The 18,182-nt window shown below is 42.4% G+C and overlaps 1 protein-coding gene across 1 annotated transcript; it reads left to right on the plus strand.

Annotated features, from left to right (window-relative positions):
- The first annotated feature begins 11,128 nt into the window (after positions 1–11,128).
- LOC136207052 (nuclear matrix constituent protein 1) lies at positions 11,129–17,282 on the plus strand. Its single transcript, XM_065998314.1, has 8 exons — positions 11,129–11,675; positions 12,718–12,927; positions 13,156–13,409; positions 13,524–13,794; positions 13,866–13,949; positions 14,090–16,143; positions 16,370–16,493; positions 16,621–17,282. The coding sequence occupies exons 1-8, from the start codon at positions 11,439–11,441 to the stop codon at positions 16,858–16,860; spliced, it is 3,474 nt and encodes a 1,157-aa protein (XP_065854386.1). The 5' UTR covers positions 11,129–11,438; the 3' UTR covers positions 16,861–17,282.
- The last annotated feature ends 900 nt before the right edge of the window (positions 17,283–18,182 follow it).

Consider the following 18,182-nt stretch of genomic DNA (forward strand, 5'->3'; position numbering starts at 1 on the left):
TATTTTAATTATAGTAATCATACATTTTAAGATAGTTTTTAATATATTATAATTGTTTTATGTTTAGTTTTGTGTTTTACGAAATAATGCTTGTTCCATATGTTTTTAGGTATTATTTGAGGCAAAAATGCAATTATGGAATCATTACTGAAGTAAATAAAGTTGCCCAGTCAGAACTCCCTCCAGTCACGACCTCGTAGCAGTTCAAGAATGAAGAATCCATGACTCTTTAAATAAGTCTTTATTGTCATAAATTCCTCAATAACCATCCAAGGAATGTTATGACTATTTGAAGAGTTTTTTTGAATGCTCAAGAAGGAGTTACACTACTTAATGCTCTCTTTAATTCTATGAAAGTTAAAAAGTTACAAAGAAGAATTTAACTCTCCATTAATCTTCTTTTTAACTACATCAAAGTTAGGAAGTTAGAGCAAAGAATTCAATCCTCCATTAATCTTCTCTTTAATGGCATTAAAGTTGGAAGTTTCAAGGAATGCATGAAGACATGTGCAACTATAAATACCTACATTTGGAAGTATGAAAGCAGACCTGGAACAAACATGGAACAGGCCTCACCACATCTTTTTTTAGCTCTCTTTTAGACTTTTTGTAGTTTTCTTTTTGTTCATTTTCGTTCTACCTTTGTAACTGATTCTAGTTCTATTTCAAAGTTTATTCTCCTTCATCTTTTCTTTTCTTTTATTTAATTATGTTTTCTAGTTTGTTTTCTATTAAATTTCTTGTTTTCTTTCCATCTACCATGAGCTAAGTCCTCCATAGCTAGAGCTATGGCGGATCCTAATCGAAGTAGATGATTTACTTGCAATCCAATTTCAAGTTCATAATTTATTAAATAGAGAATTAAACTATGGAGCTTAATTTCCTAGTTAGATATCTGATCAATATTTAGCTAAATTACAATTAATGATTTTGGTTGACCGACACTAAGATAATTAATGGAACTACATAGTTTAGACCTGTGTCTATGCGGTGCGGTTTTTCAGGGTTTAGTTTCACGACTTAACTTTGGGGTTATTTCAGAGAACTTAATGCTTTCATTATACCTTTATTCTTGACTGGGCCAAAGCTAGGATAATTGTATGTGAAATAGGATTAATCTTGACTAGACCAAAGCTTGGTTAATTACTTTAGGAAATAATCACCGTCTCTAGATTAAAACTTAAGAACTTGGATAGGATTGAGTGTGGATTATATACATTAGGTTAGGTGAAGCCTTGCTCTAGTGATTTACATCATATTTAAACTCAATTTATTTCCTTGCTTACTTCATTTAATTGTTTTAAATTATTAGTTTAATACCACAACCAATTCAAGTTTTGATTGCTTAGATAATAGAAATTCACAGAAATCAATAGATATAAACACAATCCTCGTGGGAACGATACTCTACTTACTATTTATTACTTGATAACGATAGGGTGCACTTGCCCTTAGTTTTGCACGATACATATTTCGTCCATCATCACTCCAACATGAGGCTAGGCAACGCTACTGTAGCAGCAGGCAACCCGACGCGACACTCTGAGCAGAGAGTGTCTTCCCCCCTATAGTGTGTCTTATACCAACTCGGGACCCTCCTGCGGCAGACACTGTCCTGCCCCACTCACCACAAATTTTGACACAGGGTCACCGAGCACAACTAGACCATCCAACCAACGAGCCAATGGTCTAGGAATATTCAAGGGGGCTGTATGAGCTTATGGTTCTCTTTTAACACGGAAGAAGTATTGCTGATTAGGAGAATTAGCAAGGTGCCAAGTGGGCGGGCCCGTAGGAACCAGCCAGCATGGCCAGTGGGTCCACCAGCAGCCAACTCAGCCAAGTTGCTTCCTACAACTTGGCCACTTGCTGTAGCTACTCCCAAGGGTTGTGAATTACAAGCATTGCTCCAGAAGACATGGGCAAACAGAAGTGACATCATCACCACCTAGGCATTCTGAATTAGGCAGGGGGTGGCAGGCACACATGGGCAGCCTGACTTGCTGATGTCAGCCACACCATCAGCATATTTCTAGTATAAATAGGGGACTAGGCTCATTGTACAAACACACAGAAATTGTATCTCTTATTGCTGTAAAGCTATTCTTTGTATCAATAAGAATCTCTCTTCCTCACTTGCTTATCTTCTTGCTACATTCTGTCATTGTCACTAAAAGTATTCCGCTGTGCATTTAATCTTGCTTTGCCACATTACTTAGCAAGGTTTTGGGTAGGCTGACTAGCATTCCGAGTTAGCATTGCTAGTACCGCACGGGGTTCAGTTGCCGAGTGAAATTATGCCCGTGACAGTTGGTATCAGAGCCATTTTACCGACATATTTAGCGACGGATCCGAATTCATCCAGCCAATTGAGAATGTCTGGAAACAATGAGGAGACGAACGTGACTGTGGCTCAGACCGAGCCAAAGGGGACAAAGAAGACCAGGAGTCGATCCCGGTCCAGGGATGTCTTTGCCGATTTCAACAGTAGGCTGGACAATATAGAAATGTCTTTAGCCGATGGTCTGGAGAAGTTCGTCGAAACAGAACAACGACTTAAGCAACTCGACGAAGGGGAGTTGCAGGAAGAAGTGCTTGTTCAGGTGAACAGGGCAGCTGCTGAAAGCGAGGAGCGGACCAGGATGCTGCAGGGCGAAGTTGTTTCCTTGCGTCAAGAAGTGGAGAGTATTCTTGGTGCGCTAGTCACAACGAACAGGGAGCTTGCTGAAACAAAGAGTGAGTTGGGCGTGGTTAAGCTCGCTCTCAGTGGTATTTCCAGTGGATCATCTATTTCGACAATGCAAAAACTAGATGTTCCCAAGCCGAAGCCGTATGGAGGAGCCAGAAGCGCTAAGGATATTGATAATTTCTTGTGGAGCTTGGAGAAGTATTTCCGAGCGCTTGGCATCGTGGAGGATGCCCGGAGGTTAGATGTTGTACCGCTCTACCTCAATAAGACGACCATGGTATGGTGGCGTCGAAAGGAGCAAGAGATCCAGCGAGGAACTTGCACCATCAACACGTGGGCCGAATTTCAGAAGGAACTTCGGGACCAGTTTTATTCGGAATCTCGGGAGTACGAGAAGCGAGCACGGCTCAGGCATCTCAAGCAGCGAGGTTCGATCCGAGACTACATCAAAGAGTTTTCGGATATTCTTTTGGAGTTGCCAAACTACCCACAGGAAGAGGCCTTTTATCTCTTCATAGAGGGATTGCAGAATTGGGCCAGGGAGAAGATCCAGCTTCGGGGTAGTAAGGACTTGTCATCGGCAATGAGCGTTGCTGACTCTTTGGGAGACATCCATTGAGATGGGTTCCATCAGGAGAAGGACAAGCCTAAGACAAGCAACGACAAAGGCAAGGGAAAGAGTTGGGGAGACAGACAGAAGTCAGACTCTTTCAAAACCAACGGAACCAAACAGCCGCAGGGGAAAGACGACAGTTCCACCTCCAAGCCGAAAGAGGAGGGTAAGTACTTTCCGATAAAGTGCTTCTTTTGTAAAGGTCCTCACAAGGCGAGGGAGTGCCCGACAAAGAAGATAGCTGCCATGGACAATTGCGACGAGCAGAGGCAGACAGGTGACGAGCCAGAGACCCACATGGGGTCATTGCAGATCCTAGGAGCCATTCAAACCAAGGTTGAAGTAGCCAAGGCAGTAAGGCCAGGACGCCTGTTTGTAGAAGTAGGCATCAGGGGCAGCAATATCAAAGCTCTTGTGGACACAGGGGCATCGAACAACTTCCTGGAGGTGAAAGAAGCAGAGCGCCTGGGTGTGAAGTATGCTCAGGAGAAGGGATGGCTCAAGGCCATCAATTCAAGGCCAAAAGCAATTTTTGGCGTAGCAAGAGGGGTCGATGTAAAGCTCGGCACGTGGAAGGGCCAGCTAGACTTCTCCATGGTTCCGATGGACGAATACAAGGTTGTCCTTGGGATAGAATTCTTCGATAAAGCCTAAGCAGCGACATTCCCGTCCGCTGATGCTATGTGTATCCTGGAGAGAGGCAACGCATGTATGGTTCCATTAGCACGAGAAAATGTTCCAAAATCCAAACATTTGTCTGCGATGCAGGTAACCAAGGGGCTGAAAAAGGACGAACCAACATTCCTTGTTGCGATCAAGGAAGAATCAGAGGGGGTCTTGGAGAAGGAGATTCCCGCCGTTGTAGCAGATGTTCTAGACGAGTTTGCGGACATCATGCCACCGAAGCTTCCAATGCAGCTACCACCGAAGAGGGACATGGATCATAGAATTGAGCTGGTGCCGGGGAGTGCGCCAATTGCGGCAGTACCATACAGGATGGCACCGCCGGAACTTGCTGAGTTGCGGAAGCAGTTGGACGAGATGCTAGAGGCTGGTCAGATTCAGCCGTCAAAGTCACCTTATAGAGCACCGGTGCTATTTCAGAAAAAGCACGACGGGTCGTTGAGGATGTGTATAGACTACAGAGCTCTCAACAAGGTGACCGTAAAGAACAAGTACCCAATCCCACTAATAGCGGACTTGTTCGACCAACTTGGAGACGCAAGATGGTTCACCAAGCTGGATTTGAGATCAGGTTACTACCAGGTGCGGGTAGCCGAACAAGACGTGCCGAAGACAGCCTGTGTCACGAGGTACGGGTCGTATGAATTTTTAGTGATACCGTTCGGCCTCACAAATGCTCCTGCCACTTTTTGCACATTGATGAACCAGGTATTACGGCCATTCCTGGACAAGTTCGTAGTCGTCTATCTCGACGATATCGTGATTTACAGCCGCTCATTGAAGGAACACACGGAGCACTTGAGATAAGTTTTCAGGGTGCTCGGGGAGCACGAGCTGTATGTCAAGAAGGAGAAATGTGCATTTGCCCAGCCAGAAGTACCATTCTTGGGGCACATAGTTGGAGGAGGCAAGCTCCGGATGGATCGAGCAAAAGTGCAGGCGATCCTTGAGTGGCAGCCGCCGAAGAAGGTGACGGAGGTCCGATCTTTCCTGGGCCTAGCCAATTACTACCGGAGATTCGTAAAGGGGTACTCAGCAGTAGCCGCCCCACTGACCGATTTGCTGAAGAAAGACCGAACGTGGAACTGGAGTGATAGGTGCCAATCAGCTTTCGATAAACTGAAGCAGGCCATGATGGAAGAACCGGTCCTGGCGCTGCCCGATCACCGGAAGGCGTACGAAGTACACACCGACGCTTCCGATTTCGCCATTGGGGGAGTTATCATGCAGGATGGCCACCCAATTGCCTATGAAAGCCGAAAGTTGAATGAAGCCGAAAGAAGGTACACCGTCCACGAAAAGGAGATGACAGCAGTGGTCCATTGTTTACGCCTTTGGAGGCACTATCTATTGGGTTCCAAGTTCGTAGTAAAGACGGACAACGTGGCAACGAGCTACTTCCTAAATCAGAAGAAGCTCACACCGAAGCAGGCCAGATGGCAAGCATTTTTGGCCGAGTTCGACTTCACCTTGGAGCACAAACCGAGTAAGGCCAATCTGGTGGCCGATGCTTTGAGCAGAAAGGGGGAGCTTGCAGCGCTTTCCCAACCAGAGTTTCCGTGGATGCCAACGATCCGTGAGGGCCTAGAACATGATCCACAGGCCAAAAGTTTGAAAATATTGGCCGAGAGTGGTAAGACTCGCAGGTTTTGGGTGGAAGATGGGATGCTTCGCACCAAAGGCAACATGGTCTATGTTCCGAGATGGCAGGGGCTGAGGAAGATGGTGATCAAGGAGTGTCACGATTCTCACTGGGCAGGACATCCAGGAGTTCATCGAACAGAAGCTCTCATTGAGCGAACGTTCTACTGGCCGCAGATGCGGGACGACATAGAGTTGTATGTGAAAACATGTCTTGTATGTCAACAGGACAAAATCGAACATAACAAGCCAGCCGAGTTGTTGCAACCGTTACCGATACCAGAGAGGCCGTGGGAGAGCATCTCAATGGATTTTATTACTTGCCTGCCAAAATCAGAGGCATGTAGTAACATCATGGTAGTAGTGGACCGGTTTAGCAAGTACGGGGTTTTTATTCCGGTACAGACCAAATTCAACGCTGAAGATGCAGCTAGATTGTTCTTCAAGTACGTTGTGAAGTATTGGGGCATTCCGAGGACGATCGTGAGTGATCGGGACACCAGATTCACGAGTCGTTTTTGGACGGAGCTGTTCAAATTGTTGGGATCGGAGTTGAATGCATTGCTGGAGTTATACTTGCGGCACTATGTAAGTGCCAATCAGAAAAATTGGGCGAAGTTGTTAGACATTGCCCAATTCTCGTATAATTTGCAGAGGAGTGAATCAACAGGGGCTAGTCCATTTGAGATCGTGACAGAGCAACAGCCAACTACGCCTCAAGACATCAGTGTTGGTGTCAAAAGTCCTAATCCAGCAGCATTCAAGTTTGCCAAAAGTTGGCAAGAGAGCCGAGAGCTGGCCCGATCTTCTTTGGCCAAAGCAGCAAAGAAGATGAAAAAGTGGGCAGATGCCAAGAGACGGCATCGGGAGTTTGAGGAAGGAGATATGGTGATGGTGAAGCTACTTCCCCATCAGAGCCGACGGATTGCCAAGTTGCACAAGGGGTTAGTGCGACGCTACGAGGGGCCGTTTCCAGTGGAAAGACGGGTAGGCAAGCTAGCCTATAGGGTCCAATTACCGTCTCATTTGGAACTACACCCAGTGTTCCATGTGAGCTATCTCAAACCCTACTACAAAGATCAGGAAGATCCGAGCAGGAATGAGTGAAACCGACAGCCAACAGCCATCACGACTCAGCACGACCATGAGGTGGCGGAAATATTGGGACATCGGAAAATCAAAGCTAGGGGCAGCCATCCTAGTTATACCGAGTATTTCGTTAAGTGGAAGGGACTTCCGGATAGTGAGGCAAGCTGGGAGCACGAACTCAGCTTGTGGGACAGTAGGGGTATTTTGGACAATTACCACCGAGAAGCAACGGGGTCGTTGCTCGTTGGATTGGGGGAGAATGTGACGTCCGGGTCAAATCACTCCAACATGAGGCTAGGCAATGCTACTGTAGCAGCAGGCAACACGGCGCGACACTCTGAGCAGAGAGTGTCTTCCCCCCTATAGTGTGTCTTATACCAACTCGGGACCCTCCTGCGGCAGACACTGTCCTGTCCCACTCACCACAAATTTTGACACAGGGTCACCGAGCACAACTAGACCATCCAACCAACGAGCCAATGGTCTAGGAACATTCAAGGGGGCTGTATGAGCTTATGGTTCTCTTTTGACACGGAAGAAGTATTGCTGATTAGGAGAATTGGCAAGGTGCCAAGTGGGCGGGCCCGTAGGAACCAGCCAGCATGGCCAGTGGGTCCACCAGCAGCCAACTCAGCCAAGTTGCTTCCTACAACTTGGCCACTTGCTGTAGCTACTCCCAAGGGTTGTGAATTACAAGCATTGCTCCAGAAGACATGGGCAAACAGAAGTGACATCATCACCACTTAGGCATTCTGAATTAGGCAGGGGGTGGCAGGCACACATGGGCAGCCTGACTTGTTGATGTCAGCCACACCATCAGCATATTTCTAGTATAAATAGGGGACTAGGCTCATTGTACAAACACACAGAAATTGTATCTCTTATTGCTGTAAAGCTATTCTTTGTATCAATAAGAATCTCTCTTCCTCACTTGCTTATCTTCTTGCTACATTCTGTCATTGTCACTAAAAGTATTCCGCTGTGCATTTAATCTTGCTTTGCCACATTACTTAGCAAGGTTTTGGGTAGGCTGACTAGCATTCCGAGTTAGCATTGCTAGTGCTGCACGGGGTTCAGTTGCCGAGTGAAATTGTGCCCGTGACAGAATGGCTGGTCCGGAGTGGCGGCTGCAATGTCAGGGTCTGATCGACTGCTTTTCTCTTTCGGGAACTCTCCAGAAGCGTGTAGAGTGCCGGAGCTCCATCCCTTATGACGTGGATCTCCCCGTGGTACCTAGGTCACTTTGGTTCATTTGCTCGGCCGGCGTCCCGCTGCTTCGGGCTCTGCTCCCTCTGCCTAACTACTTTTGGTAGCGCGCCTTGCTCAGTTATCCGCTCAATCTCTTTCTAGAGTTGGTAGCAGTTCTCCGTGGAGTGTCCGGAGGATTTGTGATACTTGCAGTACTCCTTTTCTACACGAGCTTTTCCTTTATCGACCGGCGGAGCCGGGTGTGCAAATCGGCGAGGCTGGCTCTGAGCAGCATAATGCACCTCCTTCCCACGGGATCGGTCCCCTCTGCGCTCAATGTTAGTTCGCTCGACTCGAGCTGGGAAAGGCATCGGGGCCTCCTTGCGCACACGGCCTTCGTCACGTGCCTCTGCGGTCGGTCTGCTCCTTTCCTGTTTGTGCATGTCGCCTCTAGCCTTGTCTCTTTCGGACTCCTCGTACCCTGCAGGCCGGTCGCAGTCGTCATACCGGATGAAGGTTTGTGCCATTGTCATGAGCTCTTCGAAGGATCATGACATCTTTCTAAAGCACTTCTGCTTCAGGGGTTCACACGAGGTCCCTTTTGCTAAGGCATCGTGAGCCACTTCGAGGTTGAGGCCTTTGATTTTAGAGGCCATATGGTGAAACCTGGAAAGAAAGTTGCGTAGTGGCTCAGTTGCTCGCTGTTTGAGCCCATTGAGGTCCGAGCTGATCTTCCTTACCTTCGCTGCCGCGGCGAAACATGAGAGGAAAATGTCCTTTAGGAGATCGAATGAGTCAATTGATTCCGGAGCGAGTCCTCGATACCACTCTTGCGCACTGGAAGAGAGTGTGGTCGGAAAAACTTTGCAGATGATGTCCTCGTCTTTTGAGTACAAGTTGATGGTACTCATGAAAGATGCCACGTGGTCGTTCGGGTCCTCGGTTCCCGAATACTGCGATAGCCGCGGAGCCTTCCAGTCTCGTGGGAACCTCGTCTCTATGATCCTTTGTACTAGCGGTGTTTTACTGGAGGTGATGCTTCCTCCCATAACGCACCCGAGAAAACGCTAGATCTTCAGCTCCAACATGTCTTCATTACTCGCGGCCGTTGTCTCGTCGCGCCGCGCACCTCTCTCTCCGGCCGCGGCAGCTCCGGTGCCTCTCCCTGCGGGGACTCCGGGTCCTGAGGGCTCCCCCGACATCGCCCCCTCTCTTTGCACTTCCGCTGACTCTTTAAGGTATTGCCAGATTTTGGCGTTCTCCTCCTACAAGCTTCTCTGTTGATCTATGATCTTCATCTGAGCCGCCGTATGAATAGCCTGGGTGGTCTGAAAACCTTGTATCGCACAGAGGAGCTGTGTGGTATTGTAAGTTTCTTCTTCTTCAGGGCTCACCTCTTCCATCAGTGGTCCCAGGTTTCTAGGGGAAATTGGAATTGTCGGAACGGAATGCTCGATGTTAGTCATGGATCTGGTTGCTCCTACTTCCGGCGCTAGCATCGGAACAGACTCAGTCGGTGTTTGCATTTTGTTTGAAGCTCCGAGGTCACTTGTACTCCACGTTCACCGCACCAAATAGTTAGGGAATGCAGAACAGTGATCTGGATCCTCATCGGGGAGGTCTGGCTTCTTCGGGGGTCGTCTCTGCGCGGGGAACGGTCCCTGCGGAAGCTCCGACGGTCAAGACAGTTAGTAGTTCGAGAGTGTATTCTTAATCAAATGAGAGTGAGGTAGAAAATAGTTACCCGATCCCCTTTCCTTCCTTCATTGGTATATTTATAGTGAGTTGTCCTGGGCCTGTGGGCCTTCTGTTACCCTGACCCTTTCGCTGGTCGGGCTCCGCTGGGCCTCTAGGGTCTAAGTGATATTCCGAATCAATATTTATTCATATTTAACTTTATGGTATAGTAAAATATGTTATTTTTTAAGAAAATAGTAAAATATTAATATTATTATAAAAAGATATACTAATAAAAATATTTCTTTAATATCAATTAATAATTTTTAGAGATATCAAATTTATAAGTTAAAAATATAAACTAACGATTTAAAAATATAAAATATATATTTTTTAAACTAAATAGTTATGGCAATATTACTTACATGTAAATATAATAAAATAGTAGAGTATATATTTTTATAATTCAACTTAAATTATATAATTTATTAAAATTTTAAATTTTATTTTATATAAATATGTATAATTTAAAAACTTTATTAATATTAGAAAAATAAAATAATATTTATACAATAATTATCAAAACATAAAATAGAAAAAAATAGTGTTAAATGATATTTTAAATATTTAAGTTGTAAATATTATTATATATTTATTAATTGTTAAATAAATATCATAATTTATACATCATAGTAATTTAGTGGTTGCGGAGAAAATTTGCACCTAAAAAGTTTCAAGTTTGAGTCATTTTTTTTTTGTAAAAATTCTTTTTTTAATTAAATATTAATTTTGAAAGGTAATTTGATCAGACCGTTTAATCGGGACCAATTCCAATAGTTCTAATCGATTTTCAATTATATTAAAATGTAGCACTCTCTGAACCGGAATCGTAACTGGTTCGTTAAATTGGATCAAACCGACCGATCCTGTAAGATTTTAACAACTTTGCTCCTAACAATTTAACCTTTTATTAAATGTTATTTTGTCTTTAACTTATTAAGTTATTATATGGACACGTGTGAAAACCCAATGTTTTACTTTCTCTTTAGTTACCTTGATTTAAATGTGTCAATTAATTTCCAAGCAAAAAAAAAAAAAAGAAAGGAAAAGAGTGATTATTAGAGAGAAGAAGAGGGGAGTTAAATTAGTGGGTGGGACAAACATCACTTTATCTTCTCCAAATCCCGATTTAAATTAAAACAGCTCTCTCTGCCCGTAACACCGTGGCACTTTTTATTTTTATTTTTATATTTATAGAACAACACCGTGGCATTTCATTGACACCATATGCTTCATATTCCTACTTCTACCTCTATTCTCCAAAATACCCTTCTCTCACCCCCGCTCTACTACACCACGGGGTACAATTCTGTCAGTCCATCATATATCCACGTTCCAAATTCAGAAACCCACCTTCAACTCCCAAACTACCCTTCAAAAAATCGATACAAATTAAACTATGAAGGGCCATATTGTCTTTCCACATAAAGGATGAATGCTTGTGGGGCCGACTAAGTAACGTGAGTAATCCGCGCACACAGCACAGAAAGGAAGAAAGAAAAAGAAGTGGCTGCACAGATAGATAGAGAGAGAAAAAGTTCGTTTCGAGACGTTATCGGACTCCAAATTCTCATTTCGCCGGATTTTGGGAACCCCGTTCGTGTCCGGTCTAGGGTTTTCAAATTTGTGGAGAGTCTTGATTTCTCCGATTCGAAACTGCAGGTGCTTTGGAGTTTCTCAACTTCTAATTCCCATTTCTGTTGAGTGCTTCACGACAGTTCCAACTATCGAGGATAGTCAATTCAAGCTCTCTAGTGTACTTTCTGATTCTTATGAAGTTAAATTGTGGATAGTCTAATGATGTTTACGCCGCAAAAGAAGGCATGGTCTGGCTGGACGCGCACGCCACGGACCGATGTCCAGAAGTCCGGGTTAGGGGCGGATCGGAACACTCCAAATAACCCCAATTCGGGAGATGGTAGTGTTTTGAGGGGAAAAAGTGTGGCTTTGGCTGACCCTGTGACTCCCAATGGAGTGGGACATGATTTGGACGGTGAAGGATTGGTGAATAAGATTTCCAAGCTTGAGAATGAGGTTCGTACTTTTTTCCCTGTTCAATTCTTGGACACATGACTTAGTTTTTGCAATAGGGCATCGATGTTTGAAAATCTAGAGTTGTTTGTTGTTTTCTATTTTGCATGATTACCCTTATGAGCAATATTAAGATCACCAGATTGCTCTATTTGGTTTCTTTGACTGCCTTTAAATTACTATGTTTATTTTTTTTTTGAATAAGCTGTTGACTATGTTTAATATATGAAATATTCATTGGAAAAGTTGTAGATGAGTGCTCCAAAATCTATTAATAATTTAGCTGTTTAAATTACCGATGATTGCATATATAGTTTGCAAAATTGATTTTTGATTCTAAACAAGTGGAGGACATTATTATGGAAAGGATGAATTTCTCACTGTAGAAAATTTTAGAAGTGTTGCAAAATACAGTAGATAAAAAAGAGGGCAAGAAGGAGATGAGAGTTGACACTATGTACGTGCACTCGAGGTGTATTCCATGGTTTATTATTGAAGCCAAAAAAATCTCTCTTTCCTTATCATTGGATAATGGAAACTCTTAGTAAAGGAGCTATACAATGTATGCCAATTGAAGGTTGACTTAAACCTGTAGTTGCAATAAACTTAAATTTTTTGGAAGGCTTTATGCTTAACTAGATATATTTTTACTTTTTCTGATGCATACTATATGGAGGATTTGTGAGTATTATGTTCAACCTTTCTTATACAACTGCAGATCATAAAATGGAAAACCATTTGAAAAAAATTGGTTGTTGCTTGAACTGAATTGATGAAGATCTGGAAGGTGGTCTAGTCATAAATTCTTAACCAAAAGTACTCAAAGTTCGGTTTGCAAGAAATGATTCTCGTATATATACTCTGGATGCACAAGCATTGTATTTTTATGGGAGAAATATGAACTTCAGTTGCCTTTATATAAAATACAGCAATACTGTCATTGCTTCGAAGTTGTTGCATGCATTTTCTTTATCAGTATTCTTTTTAGTATGGGTTTGTTGAGTTTATATTGGGGCTAATGTAATCTGTTACACTTTTGTCTCAGCTGTTTGACTATCAGTACAATATGGGCCTTCTCTTAATCGAGAAGAAAGAGTGGGATTCTAGATATGAGGAACTTAAGCAAGCAATTACTCAAACTACGGATTCACTGAAGCGAGAACAAGCAGCACATTTGTTAGCAATATCTGACGCTGAGAGGCGTGAGGAAAATTTGAGGAAGGCATTGGGTGTGGAGAAACAATGCGTGCTTGATGTAAGAGTTGTATTTTTTTTTCAGTTATTATATGCAATACTTGTCCATGTGAGGTTTCTTTAATATATATCAGAATAGGTTATGATGATTTTGAATAATACCCTTTTATTATTTTCCCTTTTGCTAAAGTGATAGGCATCTGTTATTGTGGCTTTAGCTATTTTTGTTTCTATGAATTTTTAGATGTCGTGATTCTTTGAATAATCAATGCTAAATCTGTCATTGCAGTTAGAGAAGGCAGTGCGTGAGATGCGTGGTGAAAATGCGGAACTTAAGTTCACTGCTGATTCCAAATTGGCTGAAGCAAATGCATTAATAACCAATGTTGAAGAGAAATCACTAGAAGTGGAGGCAAAATTACGAGCTGCTGATGCCAAGCTTGCTGAAGTGAGTAGAAAGAGCTCAGAACTAGAAAGGAAGTCACATGAGGTGGAATCTCGAGAGAGTTCTCTTCGAAGGGAGCGTTTGTCTTTCATTGCCGAGTATTCTCATTGATCCTTACAACCAATGCTTATATTTGTTCTATTTGCTTCCTAAATTATCTTTCTATTATTGTTGTTCAAGTTTTTTGACAATTTAATCTGGAATTTTCTCAGGAGAGAAGCACATGAGTCTGCATTCTCTAGACAAAGGGAGGATTTGAGAGAATGGCAACAGAAATTACAAGAGGGAGAAGAGAGGCTGTCAAAAGCACAAAGAATTATTAACCAAAGAGAGGAAAGGTCCAATGAGAATGATAAGATCTTTAAGCAAAAAGAGAAAGACCTTGAAGAGGCTCAAAGAAAAATTGATGAAGCAAACTCCATGTTGAAAAAGAAAGAAGATGAAATGAGCTGCAGACAGGCTAACCTAGTTCTAAAAGAGAAGGCATGTTTTTTCCTCTTGCTGCATTGTACATTCTTTATATATGTCTTGACTTTTGTCTTTTGTTTCTGCAGGAATTTGATGCCACAAGAAAGAAATTAGTAATAAAAGAGGAAGAATTACGTGTTCTGGAAGAGAAGCTGAATGACAGAGAAAAGGTGTGTCCTTGCTATACTTTGTGATAGTAAATTGTACTGGCAATTCATTGTGTATTATTATGTCATCAATTCACGTAGTGAGGATTGGAATTTGTTTGTTAAGTTTTTAAGTTATCTGTATTTACTGTTCAATTGTGTAGTGTGAGATTCAGAAGCTAATTGATGAACACAATGCCGTTTTGGATGGAAAAATACAAGAATTTGAGCTGGAAGCTGACCAAAAGAGGAAATCTCTAGATGAGGAACTGAAAGGCAAAGTTACTGAACTGGAGAAGAAGGAAGCTGAAATCAAGCATGTGGAGGAGAAAATTGTGAAAAGAGAGCAAGCTTTGGATAAAAGAACGGATAAGATCAAGGAGAAAGAGAAAGATTTTGATTCAAAATCTAAAGCTCTAAAAGAAAGGGAGAAATCTATCAGAGCAGAGGAAAAGAACTTGGAGACTGAGAAACGTCAACTGACTGCTGATAAAGAGGAGTTTTTGAATCTCAAGGCTGAACTTGAGAAGATAAGAGCTGCCACTGAAGAACAACTTTTAAAAATTCGTGAAGAGAAGAATCGGCTCAAAGTAAATGAAGAAGAGAGGGCTGAGTATGTTCGCTTGCAATCCGGACTGAAAGAGGAGATAGAGAAGTGCAGGCTTCAGGAGCAGCAGCTTTTGAAGGAGGTTGAAGACTTAAAGCAGCAAAAGCAGAATTTTGAGAGAGAGTGGGAAGATCTGGATGAGAAAAGGGGTGAGATTGAAAAGGAGCTGAAGAGCATCAGTGAACAGAAAGAGAAATTTGAAAAACAGAGAGCCTCGGAAGAGGAAAGAGTGAAAAAAGAAAAGCAAGCAGTGGAAGGCCTTGTGAAGATGGAGATGGAAGCTCTTGAATTGGCCAAAGAATCTTTTGAGGCCAACATGGAGCACGAGCGATCTGTGCTAGCTGAGAAAGCTCGAAGTGAGAGGCAGCAAATGCTGCATGAACTTGAGCTACAGAAAAGTGAATTTGAGAATGAACTACAAAAAAGAAAGGATGATGTAGAAAAGGTTCTGCAAGAGAAGGAGAAATTGTTTGATGAGGAGAAGGAGAGAGAATCGAACAACATCAACTTCTTAAGAGATCTAGCTAGAAGAGAAATGGAAGAAATGAAATTGGAAAGACTTAGGATAGAAAAAGAACGACAGGAAATTGAAGAAAATAACAAGCATCTTCAAGAGCAACAGCTTGAAATGCGGGAAGACATTGACAAGCTCGGTGACGTTAGCAGGAAACTGAAGGACCACAGAGAAGAATTTATGAAAGAGAGAGAACGTTTCATTTTATTTGTTGAACAGCACAAGAGTTGCAAGAGTTGTGGTGAATTAACCTCTGAGTTTGTGCTTTCTGATTTAATATCTTCCAGGGAAATTGAGAATGCAGATGTTCTTTCCAAGCAAAGACAGGTTATTGATATAAATGATAACCAAAACCTGGTGGCTGTGGCAAAGCCAGAGACTAATGTATCTCCTTCAGCTCATTTGCTGTCTCCTATTTCTTTCCTGAGGAGTTGCAAATCGAAAATATTTAGGTTTTCACCCGGTAAAAAAACTGAGCCTACTGCTGTGGAGAATTTGACCAAGGTCGCACCTCTCTCAACTGAGAACATGGGAGAACCATCAAAAAGATTAGATTTTTCTGCACATGAGCCAGAGTCATCGTTTGCAAATGGAAGTGATTTGCCGGATGTGCGGAGGATACAGTCAGATTCAAGCATTAGAGAAGCTGAGCAGGATCTGTCTGTTGATGATCAGAGCAATTTCAACAATGAGATAGCAGATGTTCAAGAAGCGATCCAACCTTCTGGTTTGAAGCATGGCCGCCAGACACGAAAGAGAGGCAAGCCCAGGGTTAGTAGAACTCACTCAGTGAAAGCAGTTATGGAAGATGCCAAGCTCATACTTGGGGATTCGTTGGAGCTAAATGAGACTGAAGATTCAAGCCATCTGAGGGCAGAAAGCCGTGATGAATCTAGTCTTGCAGATAAAGGGATTCCAAGAAATAATCGGAAGCGACGTACTCGAACATCTCAAAATACAGTGAGTGAACATGATGGTGGTGACAGTGAGGGACAGTCTGATAGTATCACGGCTGGAAAGCGTAGGAGGAGGCAGCCAAAAGTTGCTCCTGTGCAAAATCCAGGTGAAAAGCGGTATAATCTTCGACGACTGAAAGTGTAAGTACTCTCTAACCAACATTTTCTATAGCTCTTGCATACACCCATGGGTTTGGTGTTGCATAAAGACCAGTCCAAGGGGTTGCTGATGTTTCTGTTGAAATTTTTAGCATCTTTATTGAGGAAATTATTTCTGCTGACCTTTTCACATTAATGGCAGTAATTTTTTGTTAGTGCAACTGCAATTATACTGACAAGACACTAAATTTGAATCAAATTCTACCAGTGGAGTTACAACTGCTAAAGTGAAGTCAGGCGTGGATCGTGAGAACAAGGAAGAGGATGGTGCTAGGGCTCCAACTTCAACAGAGTATGCTAGTCAGAATGGTGGGAGCGCACATTTTGCACCAGTAAGTGCTGTAAATCCGTTCTCTGAATAATACCAACTATTACAACAGTAGCTATGCTTGTCGCAGCGAGTATACATAGCACATATTACCAACTCATGGAGGGATATATTATATATTATTATAACAGGAGGCATCAAACAATGAGAATGATTATGCTGATAACATGGTGGAGAATCCTGCTGCTGCAGCAGCATTGAGTGAGGAGGTAAATTGCACTCCAGAAGTTGCTAGGGATGCTGATGCTTACCAGACTGAATCAGCTACAGAAGGTGGGAATGATGATGATGAGGAGGAAGAGGAGAATGAGTCTCTGCAACCGGGTGAAGTCTCAATTGGAAAGAAGCTATGGACCTTCTTCACAACGTAATGGATGCACGCACAGTTTCTTACGGATTCTTGATTGTTTTTCAGAAGAATTTTCATTTGGTTAGGATTGTTGTTAGGGGATGTATTTGAGGAATAGAAGTGTTTATTAGCAAATCAAGTGTAGTTATGATGAGATGATAAAAGTGTTAGTCCAGTTGGAGGGATATGTTGTTTTGTTTGATTAGGATTTAGGGTTATTTCAGGGGGATCCTTTTTCCCCCCAATGTTTTAGCATGATATGATACCAGTAGATGATGATTTGATGGAGCAACAACCAGTGCAACATATTAAACGCTGGGGTGGCTCATCTTCCACATGGTTTGTAAAATGCTTGCTTGACATTTTGAAAATTGTTTGTAATATTTTATGTCGACAAACATGAAATATTCTCTGAATGTCAGATAAAAAGCTTATTAACTTTAATTCTTCATTTCTACGCTTCCTCATACAGAGCAAGACGCCAGGGGTCAAAACCTAATGTGAAGAACCTTCTGTCTCCTACATTTGAGGATTTCCAAATTGGTTGTTTCACATTGGAAGTCCTTTTATTTTGTTATGTGTTAGAGAACTATGTGCTCCTGGAACACCTTTGGTTTGTCGTCAGATATAGCTCCTCAGTTTTTTTTTTTTTTTTTGGTCTTATAAAAGGGGTGTTTAAAGGTTTTGTTAAACTAAGTTGCCGGCTCCGATGAGGAGGCCATTATCATCTTATTTATTTTTCCTCTATTTGGAAGGTTATTAAGACTGATAAAGAAAGTGGAAATGGACAGTATCTTACACGGTATCAAAGTTAGTCCCGGCTCCCTATTGTGCCATCTTGTGGCAGTTTGGATGGTTCCTTGTTTTATCTCTTGAAGTTATGCTAAATTTTCGTTGTTTGAGTATGTTGAATCCAACATCTTTTATTAGAAAATAAATATTTTAACCAACTCAACATCTTCAAATATTGGATTTACACTGCACACACGTCAATATAACTAAATTTAGGGGGGCTACCGTATGCCAAACATATACTACTCAAGGGAGGAGCCGGTGGCCGGAGCCCCCGAGCCCTGGGCTGGCTCCACCCCTGTGCAGAAGGACTACAGCTCACTGGAAATTTTTGGGGTTATCTGCAAAAGCTTATAAAAATTAGTGGTCTAATGGTATAGAATGGGCAAGTCAAGTTTTCAACTCCTTTATCACAAAAAGAATTGGGCTTTTAATATGAATATCATAATTGATTACAAAATTATAACTAATTTATATTATCAAATTTAATTTTCAGTATGTCATTTTTTTTTTCTATATATACCAAATAGAATATGCTTTTACACTTAGTTT

The sequence above is a fragment of the Euphorbia lathyris genome, chromosome 1, assembly GCF_963576675.1.
Source record: "Euphorbia lathyris chromosome 1, ddEupLath1.1, whole genome shotgun sequence".
Taxonomy (NCBI): Eukaryota; Viridiplantae; Streptophyta; class Magnoliopsida; order Malpighiales; family Euphorbiaceae; genus Euphorbia; species Euphorbia lathyris.